At 42.3% G+C, this 20,604-nt stretch overlaps 1 protein-coding gene across 5 annotated transcripts in view; it reads left to right on the top strand.

The window, feature by feature from the left end:
• The window catches only part of LOC116966472 (calcium-binding mitochondrial carrier protein SCaMC-2-like), a 31,958-nt gene that overhangs the window by 4,277 nt on the left and 7,077 nt on the right, over positions 1 to 20,604 (top strand). For 3 of the 5 annotated variants that reach the window (XM_033012747.1, XM_033012749.1, XM_033012746.1), the window contains 11 exons: positions 803 to 905; positions 2,040 to 2,127; positions 4,796 to 4,907; positions 6,132 to 6,287; positions 8,146 to 8,298; positions 11,584 to 11,691; positions 13,327 to 13,494; positions 14,488 to 14,638; positions 16,819 to 17,044; positions 18,231 to 19,174; positions 19,701 to 19,776. In XM_033012747.1, coding sequence (XP_032868638.1) covers positions 803 to 905; positions 2,040 to 2,127; positions 4,796 to 4,907; positions 6,132 to 6,287; positions 8,146 to 8,298; positions 11,584 to 11,691; positions 13,327 to 13,494; positions 14,488 to 14,638; positions 16,819 to 17,003 — 1,224 coding nt within the window. In that variant the 3' untranslated portion in view covers positions 17,004 to 17,044; positions 18,231 to 19,174; positions 19,701 to 19,776. Of the gene's footprint in view, positions 1 to 802; positions 906 to 2,039; positions 2,128 to 4,795; positions 4,908 to 6,131; positions 6,288 to 8,145; positions 8,299 to 11,583; positions 11,692 to 13,326; positions 13,495 to 14,487; positions 14,639 to 16,818; positions 17,045 to 18,230; positions 19,175 to 19,700; positions 19,777 to 20,604 lie in introns of those variants that run through there. The other 2 variants (XM_033012748.1, XM_033012750.1) reach the window with 2 other exon arrangements.

The following is a 20,604-nucleotide window of genomic DNA, read 5'->3' on the forward strand; positions in this document are numbered from 1 at the left end:
TATTTAGTAGACCTACTTAGGCCACCAGTCAGGTCTACCTTGTTCTCATAGAAATAGAGTCATTGAGTGATACAGTGTGGAAACAGACCCTTCGGCCCAACTTGCCCACACCGGCCAACATGTCCCAGCTGCACTAGTCCCACCTGCGTTTGATCCATATCCCTCCAAACCTGTCCTATCCATGTACCCGTCTAACTGTTTCTTAAATGTTGGGATTTTCCCTGTCTCAACTACCTCTGGCAGCTTGCTCCATACCCTTTGTGTGAAAAAGTTACCCCTCAGATTCTTATTCAACCTTTTCCCCTTCACCTTAAACCTATGTCATCTGGTCCTTGATTCACCTGCTCTGGGCAAGAGACTCTGTGCATCTACCCAATCTATCTTGATTTGACCTTACATCTTCTGCAGTTGTATAGGGCTCTGGTGAGACCACATCTCGAGTATTGTGTACAGTTTTGGTCTCCTAATTTGAGGAAGGACATCCTTGTGATTTAAGCAGTGCAGCGTAGGTTCACGAGATTGATCCCTGCGATTGTAAATTTGTAAATTGTCCCTCGTGTGCGGGGATCACTAGTCGGTGTGGACTCAGTGGGCAGAAGTGCTGTATCTCTAAACCAAAGCTGTGGGGACAGAATGGTATATTTCACATCTGGAATCTAGACACAGATCTATGGTTGAGTAAAATGAATACTCCTTACAGGTGGCTTCTGTCTCTTAGCTCTCTGTGAACTGGGGATTGATGGTCAGTAAGCGATGGCATTAAAATTTCTTCTTTTCCACAAATATCCCTAAAATATCCCAGGATGGCTTAGACGGAAGAGACTTTGGAGCATTCCGGAAATATCTGAAGAGCCGGCAAAAGAATTTAAAACTTGGCTTCGGGAAAATCGCCAATGAGACAACCGGTGAGTCTGCCAATGAAATGGTTGCCATTGAAATAGCCCATCAGCTTGTCCAAATTCAGCCCTGTAAAAGTGCAATTTGTGTTCAGCATGAACATGGCTTTGTAGGTGATACAGCATTGCACTCTGTGACACTGATTTTTATCATTTCAAAACCTAATTAGTCCATATTGTGTTGTTTAAAGGGGCACGGGCTGCGGGTGGGTGAGTGGGTCTGGGGAGATACCTGTATTTATAGCTAATCCTGTGATTTGTTTTTGCTTAAGATAATTAAATGTAATAAATCTGGCACAAAATAACAATGACATCTGGTAGAATGCCAATAATAACCAAATGCCTCATCTTTCTCTTTCCTGGCCCATTTGTGACTTTAGTTCCCATTACATGCTGACTCTTACTTTCCCTGTTGCAATAAGAGAATGAGCATTAAATGTCTTTAGATCAGCATTGTCCCATCAGTGAAACAAAATGTTTCAGTGCCCTCTTCATCCAGCTTGTCCAGTTTCTCAAGAGCCTCCTGTATACTTTCTGATGGAAGATCATTGACCTGAAGCTTGTACTTTCTATACCCAAAAAAGTCACAAAGTGCTGGGAGCTCAGTGGGTCTGGTAGTCTTTCTGGAGAACGTGGAGAGGTTGACATAACAGGTTGGGACCCTTCTTCACTGATTGTGTGGGGGGGGGGGGGGGGGAGGGGGGGGGTGTTGTGTAAAGCTGGAGGAGAGGTGGGGACAGGACAAAGTCTGGCAAGTGATAGGTGAATACAAGTGAGGAGGGTTTTTCATTTGGCAGATGGTTGAAGATACAAGCGAAGTTCCTGATCCACGTACTCCAGAGATGCTGCCTGACCAGCTGAGTTATTTCAGCACTGTATCCTTTTCTGTAAGCCCGCATCTGCAGTTCCTTGTGACTACACTCCCTACATCAGCTGGTTCATGTGGTGAGCGTTTAGCACGGTTTCTATTTCAAATTTCGAGCCTCTATCTTTTTGTTTGGAAACAAATTTAACGTGAATTAAAACTCCAAGATATCAAATAGCGCCTGTGCGGTGGGGAGTTGAATGCTTCCGGTTTTTTCTACGTTAATTTCATATTTTTCTCATCTGCACTGTTTTGCTATTATTTTGTTAAATTTGTAGGCAAAGTTGGAACATTGAAAATTATTCAACTCATGGGAAAACTACATGTCAGTCTTGGTTTCTACCAAGCGAAAAAGATTAAACGACAGTAAGTAGCGTAGCAATTCAATTACTGGATCCAGAAATCTGTGCTAATTAGTCATAGGCAGGAGTTACAATTCTGCAATGGTAGTTGGGGAAATTAAATTCAGCTAATTATGGGATCTAGAATTTAAAAAAATTTTTTTTGCAAATATCCAGAACTCATTTGGCTCACAGATGGCAAAGTAAGCTGCAGTTCTTATCTGATCTCACCTGTGAACAACCATGCAGCCAATGCAACATGGTTGACTCTACGAATTGATTAAACAAATCCCTCTATTGTGCCAAACAATGAGGGGGGGGGGGGATCTCATTGAAACTTATCGAATAGTGAAAGGCCCAGGTAGAGCAGACGTGGAGAGAGTCAAGGACCAGAGGCCATAGCCTCAGCATAAAAGGACAGTCTTTTTGGGAGGAGATGAGGAGGAATTTCTTTAGTCAGGGGCTGGTGAATCTGTGGAATTCATTGCCACAGAAGGCTGTGGAGACCAAGTCAATGGATATTTTTAAGGCAGAGATGATGGATTCTTAATTAATACGGGTGTCAATGGTTTAGGAGAATGTGGTTGGGAGAGAAAGATTGATCACCCATGATTGTTTGGTGGAGTAGACTCGATGGGCCTAATTCTTCTTTAACATGAATTTATGAAACCAAATGCAATTAAGAATGTGGGATAAATGCTGGCTTTGTCAATGATACCCATGCCGATAAATAAACTTAAGAGTTCGAATAAGTGAATGATTTGCTTTACCGTTAAACTAAATTTGCATTGTGCAATGGTGGATGAAAGGGCGATTCACAAGACACAGATGAGATAATCCATTTAAAATCACATCAAAACACTGGGAATCTTTTTTAAACAAGATACAGATCGCTGGAAGTGCTCTCTGGGTCAGGAAGCATCTGTGGAGGCAAAATATGTAAAGATGTTTTGGTTGATAACACGGACAGAATAAGGACCAAAACATTGTCCAAAGATAGATAGACACAAAATGCTGGAGTAACTCAGCGGGACAGGCAGCATCTCTGGAGAGAAGGAATGGGTGACATTACAGGTCGAGACCCTTCTTCAAACCAAAGAGAGTTCCACCACTCGCCCATGCTCATTCCTTAACATAAAACGGTCACACGCTGCTTCCTCCCTGGTATGCCATACTGCTTTAAAAACCCTACCTGGTTGCATTTATACAGTGCCCTCCATAATGTTTGGGACAAAGACTCATCATTTATTTATTTGCCTCTGTACTCCACAATTTGAGATTTGTAGTAGAGTTTATAGTAGAATTCCACAGATTTACCACCCTCTGACTAAAGAAATTCCCCGTTATCTCCTTCCTATAGGAAAGTCCTTAAATTCTGAGGCTATGGCCTCAATCACAGGTCCCACCATCCCAACAGGGGGCGCTGACCTGTGCGCGGCTGCCCAGCCTGCAGCTGTCTGTCTTTTCATCTTTTTTTTATTTTTAGTTAGTTAAAGTGTTTTTGTTTCTGGAGGTCTAGACTTTCTTATGTGGGGGGTGGGGGGGGGGGGGGGGGGGAAGGGGGAAACTACCTTTCAGGGTCCCTACCTGGTCGGAGAGGCAGCTTTTCTCCGGGCTGCAGCTTCGACCCGTCCTCGCGGCCTACCAGCGGGCCTGGAGCGGCGTTTCCTGTCGGGCACTGCCCAGAACCACGGCTTTGGCAGCGGCATAGCGCTGGAGCGCTATCGTGGAGTGGGCGATGCCTTGCGCTGGAGCTCCGGTGAGCTGAAGACCGCCGAGTAAAACATCGCGGAGCTGCGGGTTTGAGGAGCGGCCAGCTGCGGGCGGCGGCGCCGAACTTTACACCGGGAGCCTGGGATCTCTAGATGAAATCGCCAGTTGTGGAGCTCCAACCGGCGCGGCCTTGTTGGCTTCGGAAGCCGCGGCCTCCAGTACGGAAGCGGCCGTTCCAGGGTTCCCAGGCCGCTGCGAGGATTCTCCCGACGCCGGAGCAACATCACCCGGCGAGAACGGCCAGGAACATCTGGCCTCCGTAGAGGCAACTGTGGAGGCCTCAATGGGCCCGACTATGGGTGAACTGGGGTTGGGGACTGGACATTATGCCTTCCCTCATGGTGGAAGCCATTGTGGGGGGATGTTCTTTATGTTTAAAACTCTTATTAATGTTATGTCTGTATTCCTTCTTCATGTGCTGCACTGGCAAGAAGCATTTCACTACACCTAGGTGTATGTGACTAATAAATAACCTTTGAACCTTTGAAGCTTTGAATTTCTCAATTACTACCTGAGCTATCTGCAAATTGCCATGGTATGTAAATAAGATTAGAGAAATGAACAGTTAAAGTACAAATTATAAAGGTGATGTTCTCAGTTACTACCGAGCTATGTGCAAAATAATGTAATAATAATCGTGTAAAATAAGATTAGAAAAATGAATATGTAACTGAAAGATTAATGGGGGGAAGAATGGGTTTCAATTGCAGGAGACACTGGCCACTATTCCAGCCAGGTTCTCTTCCTTGGCTAGAACAGTATTGTAAGATTATAAACTTGGAAAACACAACCCTATGTTTCATTGCCTTGAATAAATGGGGAAAACAATGTTTTGAGGGAATAAATGTATGCATTTAGTAAAATGGCACAGAATATGGCAAGAAACCAAAACCTGCTGTCGCTCTCTCAAAATTCACCAGCTTGGACAACGATAAATATATGGACATGGACTGGAACGAATGGTGGAAAATCTATGTAACAGACAAAGAGGAAAATATGCTAAAAATGATTGATGTCTGGAGAAATAATAGTGTGAGTATTATATGTACATTGATGAATTTAAGGACTTTCCTCTAGGAAGGAGATAACGAGTAATTTCTTTAGTCAGAGGGCGGTGAATCTGTGGAATTCTTTGCCACAGAGGGATGGAGGCCAAGTGACTGGATAATGATTAAATGCTCTGTGACTGCTGGTGCCATGATGAAATGTACATGTATCTAGAGTCTGCAGCTGGACAGATTCACTCCCACTGATGAAGGTAGTTTATAGAAACTAGGTGCAGGAGTAGGCCATTCGGCCCTTCCAGCCAGCACCGCCATTCAATATGAACACGGCTGATCATCCAGAATCAGTACCTCATTCCTGCTTTCTCCACATATCCCTTGATTCAGTTAGCCCTAAGAGCTATATCTAACTCTCTCTTGAATACATCCAGCGAATTGGCCTCCACTGCCTTCTGTGGCAGAGAATTCCAGATTCACAACTCTCTGGGTGAAAACGTTTTTCCTCATCTCAGTCCTAAATGGCCTACCCTTTATTCTTAATAATAATATAGTTTGACGTGGTCTGTATGGGGTTGTGGATTGAACGGGTGGTAAGTTATTTGCTTTGAGATTAGTTAGAATCATACGGATCATTACTTCCTCCTTGAAAAATGGTATTACAAGTTATAAAGTATCGAGATGACAGAAATTATAGGATTCGTGTATATAAATGGTGTAATCTCTTTCAATCTCGCTGTCATAATAATATTGGCGTTTGGTCTGCTCAATCCTATGATAGAAAAAGATATTTCATTTGAAAGAAATAGCATTTATAGACTTGAACCATCCTGAACCAATTTGCATCTGTTAAAGTACTTTTGAAGTGCATTAGGATTAGAGGTGCAAGAAGTGTGGCAACCAAGTTACAAAGTACACCAAGTTGCAGTATGATATTGAACACAAGATAAATAGAGGTCAGGATATTGGGGATATGGATGTCATATGTCCACTTGAGAGAACAGAAGGGGCCTCAATAACATCTTCTTTGAGGGATAGCTCCTCCCAAAGAATAGAAGAGTTTAATGCCTGCATTATTTGTGCTCCAATCTCGAACCGGGTCTCAACCTCCAGTTTATTCCACACAGGAAGGTCCTGCATGCACAAGTTCCAGAGGATTTGAGCTTTTAACATTAACCTATGAGGGCGATGGAAGCACCTACAAAAATAGTCACTTTACCGTCTTAATGCTTTCTTTCATCATAAACCTTCACAGATCTTTTCTATCAACGACGATATAACCAACTGTGACGAATTCTTGGAGAATCAGGAACCAGAGAAGTGGTGGGGGCATCTGATTGCAGGAGGCACAGCTGGAGCTACTTCACGAACTGTCACCGCCCCTTTTGATCGTCTAAGAGTGCTAATGCAGGTAGAACGCTCATTGCTCGTGGCTACAATTCACGTATTAATGCTTCCCAAGCGTGTTAATGATCTTGTTGTGTTTGCTGGTTTGGAGTCATGGATTCTAGTTGCATTCCTAGAAAACCTGGTGAAGAAAATCGTGTTATAAAGCCATCATGTTGGGTTGAAGAGCCTGTTTCCATGCTGTATGACGACGACAATTGTCTCACTAGATAAAAGGGGGTTAGTGGCGAGAGATAATAACGCAGGTTTACTTTTCTCACAAGATTTTCAAAGATGGTCTTTTTAATAGCAATAGGTTATTTTTATTACAGCAAAATAACTAAAGACTGTATGTTACATCATGTAATAGAGTATTGAAGTACGTGTCAATAAAAGTGACTGCTTGTCAATTTTAATGACCACCACGGTTAAAGTGGCAGCTGGTTTATTAAGAGAAAATGGTATCTGATTACTACTGGTGGGTTACATGGAAACAAGTTTCCCCTGACCCCCACCCCACATACAGTTTGAATCCAAGATAGCTTTCTATGGTGAGAGTTATTGGGGACATGCCGAACCTCCTAAGTTCTCTAGGGAAGTAGAGATGTTGGTGTGCATTCTCGGCCATTGCTTCTATATGGCTAGTCCAAGATAAGTTGCTGCTGATATTTGCTTCTAAGAACTTGATACTTTTAACCATATCTACTTCGGCACCCTGGTGTATACTTTGTCAATGTATATACCAGGGTAAGTGTACCGCTTCACTTCCTAAAGTCAATCCCAATCTCATTAGCCTTGATGACATTGAGGGACAGATTGTTGTCCTGGCACCAGGTTACGAGGTTCTCAGTCTCCTTCCTGTCCTCCATCTCATCATGATTTGATATCCAGCCCACTCTGGGTGTGTCCTTTTCGAATTTGTAACTTGAATTGGATTTGTATTTGGCTGCACAGTCGTGGATGCGTAGGGATAAAAGACAGGGGCTGGGAAGACATCCTCGCAGGGCACCAGTGTTGAGGATTGTCATAGAGGATGATTAGTCACCCATCCTCACTGATTGCGGTCCGTTGATCAGGAAGTTGAGAATCCAGTTGCAAAGGTGAGTGAGTGCTGACTCCAAGCTCCACGAGCATGAGCTTGGATGGAATAATGGCATTGAAAGCAGAGCTGTAGTCTATGAAAAGGAGTGTGTACCTCATCAGACTTGTGCCAATGACAAATCAACCTAAACATTGCAAAAGTGCTATATTGGGTTAAGTGACGTCAGAAGCCAAAGCACTCCATCCATTTTGTAGATTGGATAGGTCTACTGTGGGACGACAGATGGCACAATGGGCTAAGTGTTCGGCTGGCAATCGGAAGGTAGCCGTTTCGAATCCCGCTTGGAGTGCATACTGTCGTTGTGTCCTTGGGCAAGACACTTCACCCACCTTTGCCTGTGTGTGAATGTGTGTGAATGTGTGTGAGTGATTGGTGGTGGTCGGAGGGGCCGTAGGCGCAGATTGGCAGCCACGCTTCCGTCAGTCTGCCCCAGGGCAGCTGTGGCTACAGAAGTAGCTTACCACCACCGAGTGTGACTGAGGAGTGAATGAATAATGCGATGTAAAGCGCCTTGAGTATTAGAAAGGCGCTATATAAATCCCATCCATTATTATTATTATTACTAAAGCGCTGACACAGACATATTAGACTGAATCACCTCATTGAGCACTTTCAAAGGAAAATTGTGACCCCAATATCAAATGATTCCTCTGACTTTTTTGTTGATCCACTGTTTTAACCCAGCTGTAGTTAATATGGGTGTGTGCATGCACTTTGTCAGCACTAGCTATTGGACCTATAGTTACCCGAATAAAGCGTATTTTTGTACCTATTTCTCTAGGTATATTCTACACGAGAGAACAAGATAAATATATTGAGTGGCTTAAAGCAAATGATAGCAGAAGGAGGTTTCACTTCAATGTGGAGAGGAAATCTAACTAACATTATCAAAATTTGCCCAGAGCTTGCCATTAAGTTCATGGCTTATGAAGAGGTATGGGCAGGCATATATATATTCATTGTCGCTTTGTATTATATTACTTATTATACCTAACTGTTTAATAACTGAAAATCATTATGTAGTTCTGCTTTATCGCAGATGCACAACAGTCTTAAAATGTTAGATGCATCTTAGCTGGAGCCGAAAGTGGAGGAGAACATTCAAGTTTACAAACTTAACTGGACATATAACAATTAAAAGCAAACACAAACTGCTGAAGTAACTCAGAGGATCAGCCAGCATCTGTGGAGGGAATAGACTGATGACGTTTTGGGTTGGGACCCAAAGCATCACCTGTCCATTCTCTCCCCTGATGGTGCTCGACTCGCTGAGTTCCTCCAGCACTTTGCGTTTTGTTCGAGATTGCGGCATCTGTGGTCTCTTGTGTCTCCACACACCAATTAAACCCTGACCTCAGTAGTTTTTCTTTCCTCTCTTCCTAACGAGCTACAATTACATGGGTCAGTCAAAGTGTTAACGACTTCAATTAGAATATTGCAATCTTGAAGCTAATGGGAGTGATTAGTATGGATGGAAAGTAACTCTTTATGCTTTTTGAGGACTTTAGGACCAGCAGAAGTTGCCTAAAAATGAGAGCTGGGCTTTTCGGTTGAAGTTAGGATAAAGCTCTACTTGTAAAGAATGGTGGAAGTTTAGATATTTTCTGAGCAAAACTTTTTTTAAATTTGAGTTTTGTGAACTAAAGACATTAGAGATGTCAGGTGTCATAGGTTACGGGGAGAAGATATATGGATATACAGGTGTCAGAGGTTATGGAGAGAAGGCAGGAGAATGGGGTTAGGAGGGAGAGATACATCAGCCATGGTTAAATGGGTGATTAGCCTAATTCTACTATCACTTATGACATGATATTGATGCATATGGAAGTGTGTCTTGGACCCAACTATCTACAGTTGCTTCATCATTTATCTTCCTTCCATGAAGTGAGGATGATCTCTGATTTCACAATGTTTAATTCCATTGGCACCTCGTCAGCAAATGAAACGGCTCTTGCCTGCATGCAACAAGACAAATGTTCAGGCATGGGTTGATAAGTGGCAGGTAACATTTATACTGTAGAAAATAGCAGGCGATAACCCTCCCCATCTAGAGAGTAGCCACCCATTGCATTTGATGGCATTAACGTTGACCAAATCTCTCACCAACAACATCCTCATAGCAGCATTGACCAGGATCTCATGTAGAGCACCCGCAATGAATACTGTGGCTACAAGAGAGGATCAGAACCTGCTTATCCTCTCCTCTGTGATTCACTTCCTGACACACAAAGCCTTTCTACTATCTACAAGGCAAGAACTCAAAAGGGCTAAATCCTGGACCTTGGTCATTAATATTTGGGTGGAATGTTCACCAGAAGGACTATAACTGTTCAAGAAAGTGACCCTCTACCATCTCCTGAAGGGCTTTCAGGGGTGGGTAATAAATGTTTGACAGCAATATCTAGATCTTGAATTAGCCAAGAAAAGTCAATTGGTGGGCTTTGGGAGTTTAAAATTTGTTTTATTTTATTTTATTAGAAGTAAGTACAATCATATGGCACCAAAGTGCCTAATATATATTTTCATAATACATTTTATGTACAGCTTCTTATTTTTTTTTGCTATAATAAAGAAAGATAAGAATAAGAAAAAGAAATTAGATAGTAAAGGATAGAAAGACGTGAGATATAGAAATATAGAAACATAGAAATTAGGTGCAGGAGTAGGCCATTCGGCCCTTCGAGCCTGCACCGCCATTCAATATGATCATGGCTGATCATCCAACTCAGTATCCCGTACCTGCCTTCTCTCCATACCCTCTGATCCCCTTAGCCACAAGGGCCACATCTAACTCCCTCTTAAATATAGCCAATGAACTGGCCTCGACTACCCTCTGTGGCAGGGAGTTCCAGAGATTCACCACTCTCTGTGTGAAAAAAGTTCTTCTCATCTCGGTTTTAAAGGATTTCCCCCTTATCCTTAAGCTGTGACCCCTTGTCCTGGACTTCCCCAACATCGGGAGCAATATATAGTGTGTGAAGATAAAGAAAAAAAACGAATGAGTGAAGAAAGTTGAGGAAAAGAAAATAGGAAAAAGAGAATAAGACATAAAGAAAAGAAGTAAGGAGATCATTGTTTATAAGCTTGACCAACCCTCGTCCAGTCCTGAAACAGTTAGCTTTTACAATTGTGTTGCACCATATGATTCCAAAAAGACGACAAATGGAGACCAACTCTTTATGAATTGGTCTGATTTATCCCTTAGGAGGAATCGCATTTCCTCAAGATGTGCTGTGTCCAACATGCTTGCAATCCACATTTTAAGCGTTGGTATTGATGTATTTTTCCAAAATTTAAGTGTTAATTTTTTTGCAATTATTAAACCATAATTAAAAAATAAAATTTGAGATGTGTTGAATTTATTCCCATCTTCCATTACTCCAAATATAATCATTTCAGTATTAGGTTCCATTCTTATCTTAAATAATTTTGTAAATATTTCAAAAATATCACTCAAATCTATAAAGTTTTATGCAGGAAACAAAAGTGTGTTATAGTTGCGTTTTGGGATAAACATTTATCACAAATGGGGGATATATTTGGATAAAATTTGTTCAATCTTGTTTTTGAATAATATAATCTATGTAAAATTTTAAATTGAATTAGATTATGTCTTACATTAATCGAACATTTTTGAATATATATCAAGTATTTTTCCCATGTAACCTTTGTAATTTTTATCATTAGTTCCCGTTCACACTCTTCTCTAAGTACCTCTGTCGGGCTTTGGGAGTTAAACAACATTCTACTGCTTCAAACTTCTTGCCCCCTAAGTCTCCTTTAGGAGATAAAAGAGACCCTGGAGTAACTCAGTGGGACAGGCAGCATCTCTGGAGAGAAGGAATGGGTGACGTTTCGGGTCTTCAGACTGAAGAAGGGTCCTGACCCGAAATGTCACCCATTCCTTCTTTCCAGAGATGCTGCCTGTCCCGCTGAGTTACTCCAGCTTTTTGTGTCTATCTTCGGTTTAAACCAGCATCTGCCGGTTCCCTCCTACACAGAGATGAACCTTACTGTTGAAACGGAGGGTGCCGACAGGTGAGTGTGTCTGTTCTTTATCGTGTCGAGTCTTGATGGACACGGCTTGACGGTGTAGTGTTACACGATGCTTATGTCCTGAATAAAAATATGAAACTAGATAGCCAGCTGGATGTACTTTCTTTGCCATTTTTAACAACAGAACTTTTAACTACTTGACGGTTTTGAAATGTGTTTACAGCTAAAAGGTATAATTGCAGCTGATCCACAAAATCTGCTAATGAAAGAGAGATTCCTTGCAGGATCAATGGCTGGTGCAGTTTCTCAATCAGCCACCTATCCCGCTGAGGTAGGACAATATGATCGGGCTTTTGGTTTATGTTTAATTATGAGCATGTATCTATAATGAAACAGCAATATTTAGTCATTAGAAATAATGATTCAATGATACGTTATTGTCAGTGAAATGCTTTGTTTTGCGTATAACCTGGTAAAATCATGTAGCAGACCTCACTTAGGCAGTACACTTACAGTAATTCAGAGATCATGCCCTTGTGAAGTTTCCGGGAACACACCTTATTTTAATAGGTGTCATCATAGATGCGTGCAAACAGATCAACTTATTCATTGCTGAATTACTCAGATGAGTAGTAGCAAGCAGGGCGGTATGGTGGCGCAGCGGTAGACCTTATAGCTCCAGAGACCCGGGTTAGATCCTGATTACGGATGCTGTCTGTACGGAGTTTGTACGCTCTCCCCGTGACCTGCGTGGGTTTTTTCCAGGTGCTCCGGTTTCCTCCCACACTTCAAAAAAGACGTCCAAGTTTGTAGGTTAATCGGCTTTGGTAAAAATTGTAAATTGTCCCTAGTGTGTTTAGTGTTACTGTGAGGTCAGCGTGGACTCGATGGGCTGCAGGGCCTGTTTCTGCACTGTATCTCTAAACTAAAGTTTATTTAGGTGCATTCAGAGTCTAATATTTAATTCTACGCTTCTTTAAACTTCTCATTCATGCCCACTGTGATTCATTGTGTGGCCATCAAGATGTTGCTCCATTGCTCTCTCATTACAGATGTTCTAGAGGACTGATTTTGGGAACTATCACTTGCTAATTTTAACTGTGGTTTGAATATAGTCACTTATTCAATATCTGCTTGTAACAAAAGATAATGTTACCCAAAGCACGTTCTAAAATGTAGACGTAATGTTGAGTCCGATGGTAATCCATAACTGTTGGTGAGCATCGTTAGGAGGTTGTCTCTATTTTTGCACACTTAAACCAAAGTCCCAATCTGGAGTGATTTATTTTTCAATTTGATAGGCTATATTTTCTGTCTCCTTAATGCTGGGCAGACGAATCACACATCGAGAGGCTGCCTTTGTAAAACACCTTTATGAAACGTTTTATGAAGCTGAGCTTCCAGCCAATCCTCCCTTTAATTCTCCATCACAGCCCACGTCCGTTCTCTAACCCTTGACCACCTGCCCTGTTTCAAGGATGCTCAAGGAACAGCACTTCATCTTTTCCTGAAGAACATCGCAGCCTCCTCAGCCTGAGAATTATACAGCACACATCCGAGGCTTTCAGACTGCCTAGTTCTTATCATTGAGACCAGAATGCAGATAATCAGCATGAAAAAAAATGTTTTACCTAAGATTCCTAATATCTGTAAATTTACTATTGTGATTCCACCTAATAATTGTGCTTCTCTCATCTGTATTTTTCCCGTTACATATACTTCCTGGTTATCATCTTCATCCCTTTGATAACATGCATTCCACGCCGGCTGCTCACAGATCTACCTTGGATCTTTGTCTTCTTCCTTTCACCATTAAAAAAAAAGTGTATTTGTTTTCCTCAAGTTCTAATGAAAGGTCTTTGACTTTAAATGTTCCCCTCTCCACAAACGCTGCTTGATCTGAGTTATTTAATCATTGTGTGCTCCTTGGTGTTAATGATTCTGCAATTGGTCTCGGTCCCTCTAGATGGTGAAAACAAGAATGATGTTGCGCAAGACAGGAGAGCAAAGAGAACTCTACGCCATGGTCAGGAATATCTTCATGTATGAAGGTGCTTCCACTTTCTTCAGGGGCTACGTTCCAAATATCATGGGAATCGTTCCATATGCTGGCATTGACCTGGCAGTGTATGAGGTTAGTATCCACAATATTTTGGACTCTGGGAGTGTGTGATTTCAAGTATTTGTACCTTTGGCCAGACGGGAGATGGGAAAAGGGGGAATGACCAGGTATTGATTATGTTGGCTGCTTTCCCGAGGCCGCATGAAGTGTAGATGGATTTGTTGGGAGGAGGTAGACAAAAATGCGGGAGAAACTCAGCTGGTGCAGCAGCATCTATGGAGCGAAGGAAATAGGCAACGTTTCGGGCCGAAACCCTTCTTTGTTGGGAGGAGGTTGGTTTGCATGATGTCCATAATGCTCTACAATTTCTTGTGGTCTCTGTATCATTCCTCTTTGTAATTTCTTATTCAGCTGTTGCCCGCCAACCTGTGATGTAGCCCAATAGGATATTTTCCACGCTGTATCTGTAGAAATTGGTCAGAGTTGTTGAATATATATGTCCTTCATCTTCTGATTAATTCGAGGCGTTGTAATGCTTTCTCAGCCATAGTTTCATTGTGGTTGCCCCAGGACAAATATTTGGTGATGTTCACTCCTATGTACTTGAAACTCTCGACCATCTCCACTTCTACCCCATTGATGCTGACTGGTGCGTGTACACCACAGTCATAGTCCTACAGCATGGGAATAAGCACTTCAGCTCAACTCATCCCTGCTCAACAAAGAGCCCCATCTAAACTAGTCCTCTGTGCCCCTGTTTGACTAAAATCGCTCTGATTTCCTAAAATTATCTTCCTGTCTCCTTTTGTCCCTTTCTACTTATTTCTAACCAAATTTAGACACAATATTTTGTGCAGTTTGTATCATTTTGTGTGAACACTAATGCAAGTTGCTCTATGCATCACACTTTATAGTATTTTACAGAGTTGAGACTGAATTCCGGGATTCTATTTTCCATGTTTAGCACCGCAATCTTATACAGGACATGTTTACTTGCACTTTGCATCTTCCAGGCCCATAAATGCTGCAGTTCCTTTCTAAAGTGTCTGAAATTTGTTCTTGCAGACACTGAAGAACTTATGGATAGAGAGATATGCCACAGGCAGTGACAGGCCCCATGTGTTACTGGTGGTGGGTAGTGCCTCAGTTTCCAATATAGTCGGTCAGCTGGCCAGTTACCCATTGCTGGTGCTACACACTCACATGCAGGCAGAAGGTGAGTGCAGTTGGGAACAAGAGGTCGTGGATCTCAACCTGACCATCCGTTTGCTAAAAGAAAAAGTTTGCTTTTTGACGGCACCTTTCATAACTAAAGGAGCCTGGCTTTGTTTCACGTTATTTAAGTATTGAAGGTTTTACAGAAATGTCTGACACCAAAGAAGACCGATTGTGCCCAAGCTAGTGGTGAATATTTAGCCAAGTCCCACTTCCCCATGTCGACAATCTTGCCCTTTTCAAATTTCTATCTCCATTTCCCTTTTGACATGGTTCTAGATCCCCAGAGTCCTCCTGTCTTAAATCCATTTCCTTTTATTATTGACCTCCTTGTTAAGAGATAAAGGTCCATCAGTCATCCCAACATTTTAGATCCTGTGGAGTATTCTCCTGCCCTTCTTTGGAATAGTTTTGGTTGTTTATTGATCCACTATTTTGCTGCTGATTTTGATGTCTCTCACCTTCCCAGGTCTGCAACAGTTCATAAGCTGTTGAAACAACATGCCTCATCTTAGACCACTGGACTGCCCGTCAATGTCCCATGACCGTATTTAAAATGCAACATCCTTTATTCAAGCTTGCCCCTCACTATACACTTCACCACCCTCTGTGCTCAGTGACTGGTGGGCCCTCAGCATGCCAGTGCTATGATTTTCTTTTTCATCCTGGTGTTCAAACCCTTCTGTGGAAATGCCTCTCTGTGTCTATGATCACCTCCATAGATGCCCCTTTCAGAGTAAACATAAACATCCACAGCAAGCCAGGTTTTATTGTAAATGGACAATTAATGCTGGAGTAACTTCAGCTGGACAGGAGGCATCTCTGGAGAGAGAAGGTGGGTGACGTTTCGGGTCAAGACCCTTCTTCGGACTGATGTCAGGGGAGAGGGAGATACATAGATAAGGAAGATAGATGCAAAACGCTGGAGTAACTCAGCGGGACAGGCAGCATCTCTGGAGAGAAGGAATGGGTGATGTTTTGGGTCAAGACTCTTTTTCAGACATAGATAAGGAAGTGTCTATTGTGAGTGTTTATTGTAGTGTAGGCCTGGCCACCTCAATGTGATTTACTCAGACTGCTGTGACACAGTACTATAACAATGCCTAGCTCTATTCATTTGTATCCAGTGAGTGCTGTAGGATTTTATATAGCTCATGTCTGAGGCAGGGACCACCAAGGATATTTGCAGGAACTAGATAATAAATGTCTAGTGACACTTTCCCACCGCCTTGCACTGATGCACACTCACTATCGTGTATGAGTGGCCTCGATCCTCCCAAATACCCCTCAGATTTAGGAGGGTAAAGATCGTAGGTACTTGGTTGCTATGATTTGCAAGGTGCAGTATGTTGTGATTTGTAAATAGGTTGTCCAGTCCTTCATTGTAGCCGGGCCAAACTGCTGAAGCCCCCTACCTGACGCCGCTGTTGGAGTATCTCCAGCACAAAGACTGCAGTCGCTCAGGAAAGTGGCAGACCATCACTCTGTGCCATGGACACACAGAGATGCTCACAACTCTTAAAATGAATTGGGGAACAATCCCCCTTCATTCTTTACAAAAAAACACTGAATGTAGGTAGGATCAAGACTGCCATGATCATTAGAAGTATATAAGGTGGAGGTAGATCGGAGTTTGAAAAATGGAGGCATTGAAACCTATGGGTTTGTGGTATAGGAGAGGGGTTGAGGCCAGTGTAGACCAGTCACAATCATATGGAATGGAGGGACAAGCTTGACAAGCCCAGTGGTCCACACCTGCTCCTATTATGTTCTATTCTATAAGTTCATAAGTGCTAGGAGCAGAATTAGGCCATTCAGCCCATCAAGTCTACTCCACCATTCAATCATGGCTGACCTACCTTTCCCTCTCGACCCCATTCTCCTGCCTTCTCCCCATAACCGCTGACACCCGTACTAATCAAGAACCCATCTATCTCTGCCTTAAAAATATCCATTGACTTGATCTCCACAGCCTTCTGTGGCAGTGAATTCCACAGATTCACCACCCTCTGACTAAACACCTTACTCCAATACACAATGTCCAATAATAACTTACATCTTGGGTAGCCATTGCTGAGTCAGCACGACTGAACAAAAATCTTTTGACAATAAAACTTAATGGGACGTTGTCCATGAGAAATCTGAAAGGCCTCTCTTTTTTTTTTAATTGTTTGCTGTTAGTGATTGAAAAGGGAATGAGAAAACCACGATTGCGGGAATACTTCTGGAATATTCTGACAAACGATGGCTTGCCCGGCTTCTATCGTGGATTCACTGCCAACATGATCAAAGCCATTCCATCTGTGTGCATCAGCTACATTATGTATGAATACCTCAAGACAACGCTGGGTCTCCGCTCCCATTAAGGACTTGTGACCTGACACTGCTCCCAAAACAGGACATGGCGGTATTTTTTATTTTGTTCAACTGTAACTCTGTACTCAGTCATATACCTCAATGCTCAATGCACTTATTTTAAAGAAAAGCTTAAAAATAAATGAATGTCAATTATTTTCATTGTTTGAGAATGCCTTATTTAGACAGGAATTTCTTTCCATGCATTGCGGTGATTGTTCGCTGACTTGTACAATTCATGAATGAAGGGGAAAGTGATCCAGAGAAACAGGTAACTTGTTAGAGCTGTGACTCCCAGGATAATGCGAGTTAATTATAGATTTGTCTTCCCGTATTCTGTTCCTCAGACCTTCCAATGATTTCAACTCAGGCCAGAAGTTTAACCCCGATTGGCAGTCGCTCCTTCAGTCCTGCTGCTTTTAATCTCTTTGAAAATGTTTGGCATTTTATAAAATTGCGCATGCTTGGGTGCACTTGTGTCAAGTTTTGTGCAAGGATGATCAAGTGGTGGCGCAGCAGTAGAGTTGCTGCCTTACAGCGCCAGAGACCCAGGTTGGATCCTGACCATGGGTGCTTATCTGTATGGAGATTGTACATTCTCTCCGTGACCTGCGTGCGGCTCCCTCCTACACTCCAAAGACGTGTAGGTTCATTGGCTTGGTTATAAAATGTTTTTTTAAAGTTGTCTCTAGTGCGCTAGTAGGATAGTGTTAATATGTGGGGATCGCTGGTCGGTGCGGACCCGGTGGGCTGAAGGGCCTGTTTCCGCGTTTTATCTCTAAAACTAAAAACTAAAAGTAAGCTCTCGTGAAGGATCAGTGAAGAGTTTTCCTTCAATGAAAGAGGTATTCACATGCAGGTCCTGCCATTGTCTTATCTGCAATAATGATGCAGTGTTTTAATGTGTCTGACCCCTGAATGCTGCTCAAACCCAAGGAGGTAACATCACGATCGTCCATGTGAAACTTGCTCCATATGAGAAAGTGGAATTGAGAAATGTTTTTTTTTCTGGCATTAGATAGAGATAAAAGCGGTAGCAGTCAGCAATAATAGTTCATGCACTTCAAGCTGGAAGGAACGTGATGTATTGACATGTGGAGTGCAGGTAGGAGTCTTGTGCAGATCTTATGCATGGAGTTTACAGGTGAATGACCATGAGAACATTGACTTTAAATGCTAATTCTCCTACTGATTCCTGATTTGCTGAGTATTTTCAACATATTCCGTTTCTATTTCAGATTACATGAATCCACATCGATTTGCTTTTGTGTAATCAAAGATCTGTTGGGTCAAATGACTTTCTGCTTTAAACGCGTAGTCATCAGTCTTAAGGTGGGTCGCAACCCGAAAAGTCACCTATCCACGTTCTCCAGCGATGCTGCCTGGCCTGCTGAGTTACTCCAGCACTTCGTGCCTCTTTTTAGCCAACAATACCATCTGCTGCCACAAGGTGGCTTCAAAAGATTTTAACTTGAGAGTCTGTGTCACATCGTAAATATTTATTTTATAAGTTGGGGGATGACGAGAGATTTGAGGGTCATTTTGAACTCGTAAGATCTGAGTTAACTGGGGATTAAATTAAATCTACTTTAACTCCTGAGCTGCAGGTGAATATCATTGGCTCACTGCCCAGCTAGACAGTGTGTGAATGGGAAGTTGGATGTGTTGGTGGAGGGATCGGGTGTGAAATGTCCGCAGCAGAGGAATGTGGCACGTGCTGTGCAAGGAACAGCCCTCTTGCTTCTCCCAGCTGCACCAAGCACAGTTTAATAGGTGCGCTGGTGTAGACGTTCTATTCTGTTGGTTTAAGAGGCAGCGATGTCAGGACGGTGTGATGCTGCATAATGAGAAATATTAAAGTCAAGGTCGGCGTGGACTCAGTGGGACAAAGGGCCTGCTTCCACACTGTATCTCAAAACTACTGTCTGACCTCTCACAGGATTAAATGATCCTGTAGCACTATCTTGAAATGCAGTGGAAAATTCAAAGGCAAATATGCCCATGAAGCAGAAATAATTAATGTCAATAATAATCCTATTTTTCAGAGCTTGCTGTGCCCAAACCTGACGGGTGCACCATCTACACTGAGAAGTACTTAATTGGCTACAAAGCATTGTTGGACAACCTGTGACAATGAAAGGTGCTACATATATAACACATGTGCTACATATATAACACACGTGTATGTATTCAGTCTTTCATTCTTGCTGAATTGTAAGTAATTTGCACAGCTAAGCAATGTACATCACCACGTCAGTTTTAATCTGTTCAAACTCATTGGCATTTCATGCCAAGAAGCTATAATTTCCCTTTCATTCTTTAACAGTGGTTAGATTGGATTGCACCAAATAAGTAAGTGGGTTGTCATTGTGCGTTACTAGATACTGCTCTAAGTACTGAAGCAATGCCATTGAAAAATTATCATTTGTCTCTCCAGGGTAGACAAAAATGCTGGAGAAACTCAGCGGGTGAGGCAGCATCTATGAAGCGAAGGAATAGGTGAAGTTTCGGGTCGAGACCCTTCTTCAGACTGATGTGGGGGTGGGAAGAAGAAAGGAAGAGGCGGAGACAATGGGCTGTGGGAGAGCTGGGAAGGGGGGATAAAGCAAGAACCACCTGAAACTCACCCGCTGAGTTTCTCCAGTATTTTTGTCTACCTTTGATTTTTCCAGCATCTGCAGTTCTTTCTTAAACATTTATTTCTCCAGAGCAAGCAGACTGATTGGGCAACTTCCATTGGAAATAGATCTGAAATGTTCCATGAGGAAGCTTACCAAAGAAAATGTAAGTAAGATGGGTTTTGTGTCAAATCTTTAATATACTTGTGGGATATTTAACTCAGTGACAAGACTGTTGTTTATTGGCTGTGTTTAATTGTTCTTGAGAAACTGTTTCAGACCCACCTAGAGCTGGAGGGTATTAGCTATAAGAAGCATTTGGACAAACTTGGATTATTTTCTCTGGAGCGTCAGAGGCTATGGGGAGACCTGATAGAAGTATATACAATTATGAGAGACATAGATACGGTTGACAGACAGATCAGGAAATGACTGTGGTGCAGAGCTTTAAGGGCAAAGTTGTAAGGAAATGTGCGTGACATGTTTGTTTGCACAGAGAGTGGTGGGTGCCTGGATTGTGTTGCTAAGGGGTGGTGATGGAGGCAGATATGATAGTGGCGTTTAAGAGGCTTTTAGATAGGAATATGGATCACATGCCGGCAGATGAGATCAGTTTAACCTGGGCCATGTCTGCCACTGACATAATAGGCCAAAGGGTCTGTGGTCTACTGTTCCATGTTTCAATAAATGTGTTATGTAGCCCACATGCTTCTGAAGAATAACTTTCAGCCCTTAAAAAATATTTCTTTTTTGACAAGAAATTGTGTCTCTGACTAACATTGACTGTGGTTCAATATCCCCTAGTGTCCTGACAGTTTGAAACTTCTCGAGATGTTGTATGGTAAATTGTCATCAATAGTCAATCGTGTCTGCAGGGGACAGAGCTGTGGTCCAATGTACACTTTTATCACTGTTTAATAACTTTTTATAGAAGCGTGCTCTTAACAAAATACACACATATTCAGGAATAGGATGTCATGTCTTGCAGTGTCGA

This window comes from Amblyraja radiata, chromosome 37, assembly GCF_010909765.2.
Source record: "Amblyraja radiata isolate CabotCenter1 chromosome 37, sAmbRad1.1.pri, whole genome shotgun sequence".
Classification (NCBI taxonomy): Eukaryota; Metazoa; Chordata; class Chondrichthyes; order Rajiformes; family Rajidae; genus Amblyraja; species Amblyraja radiata.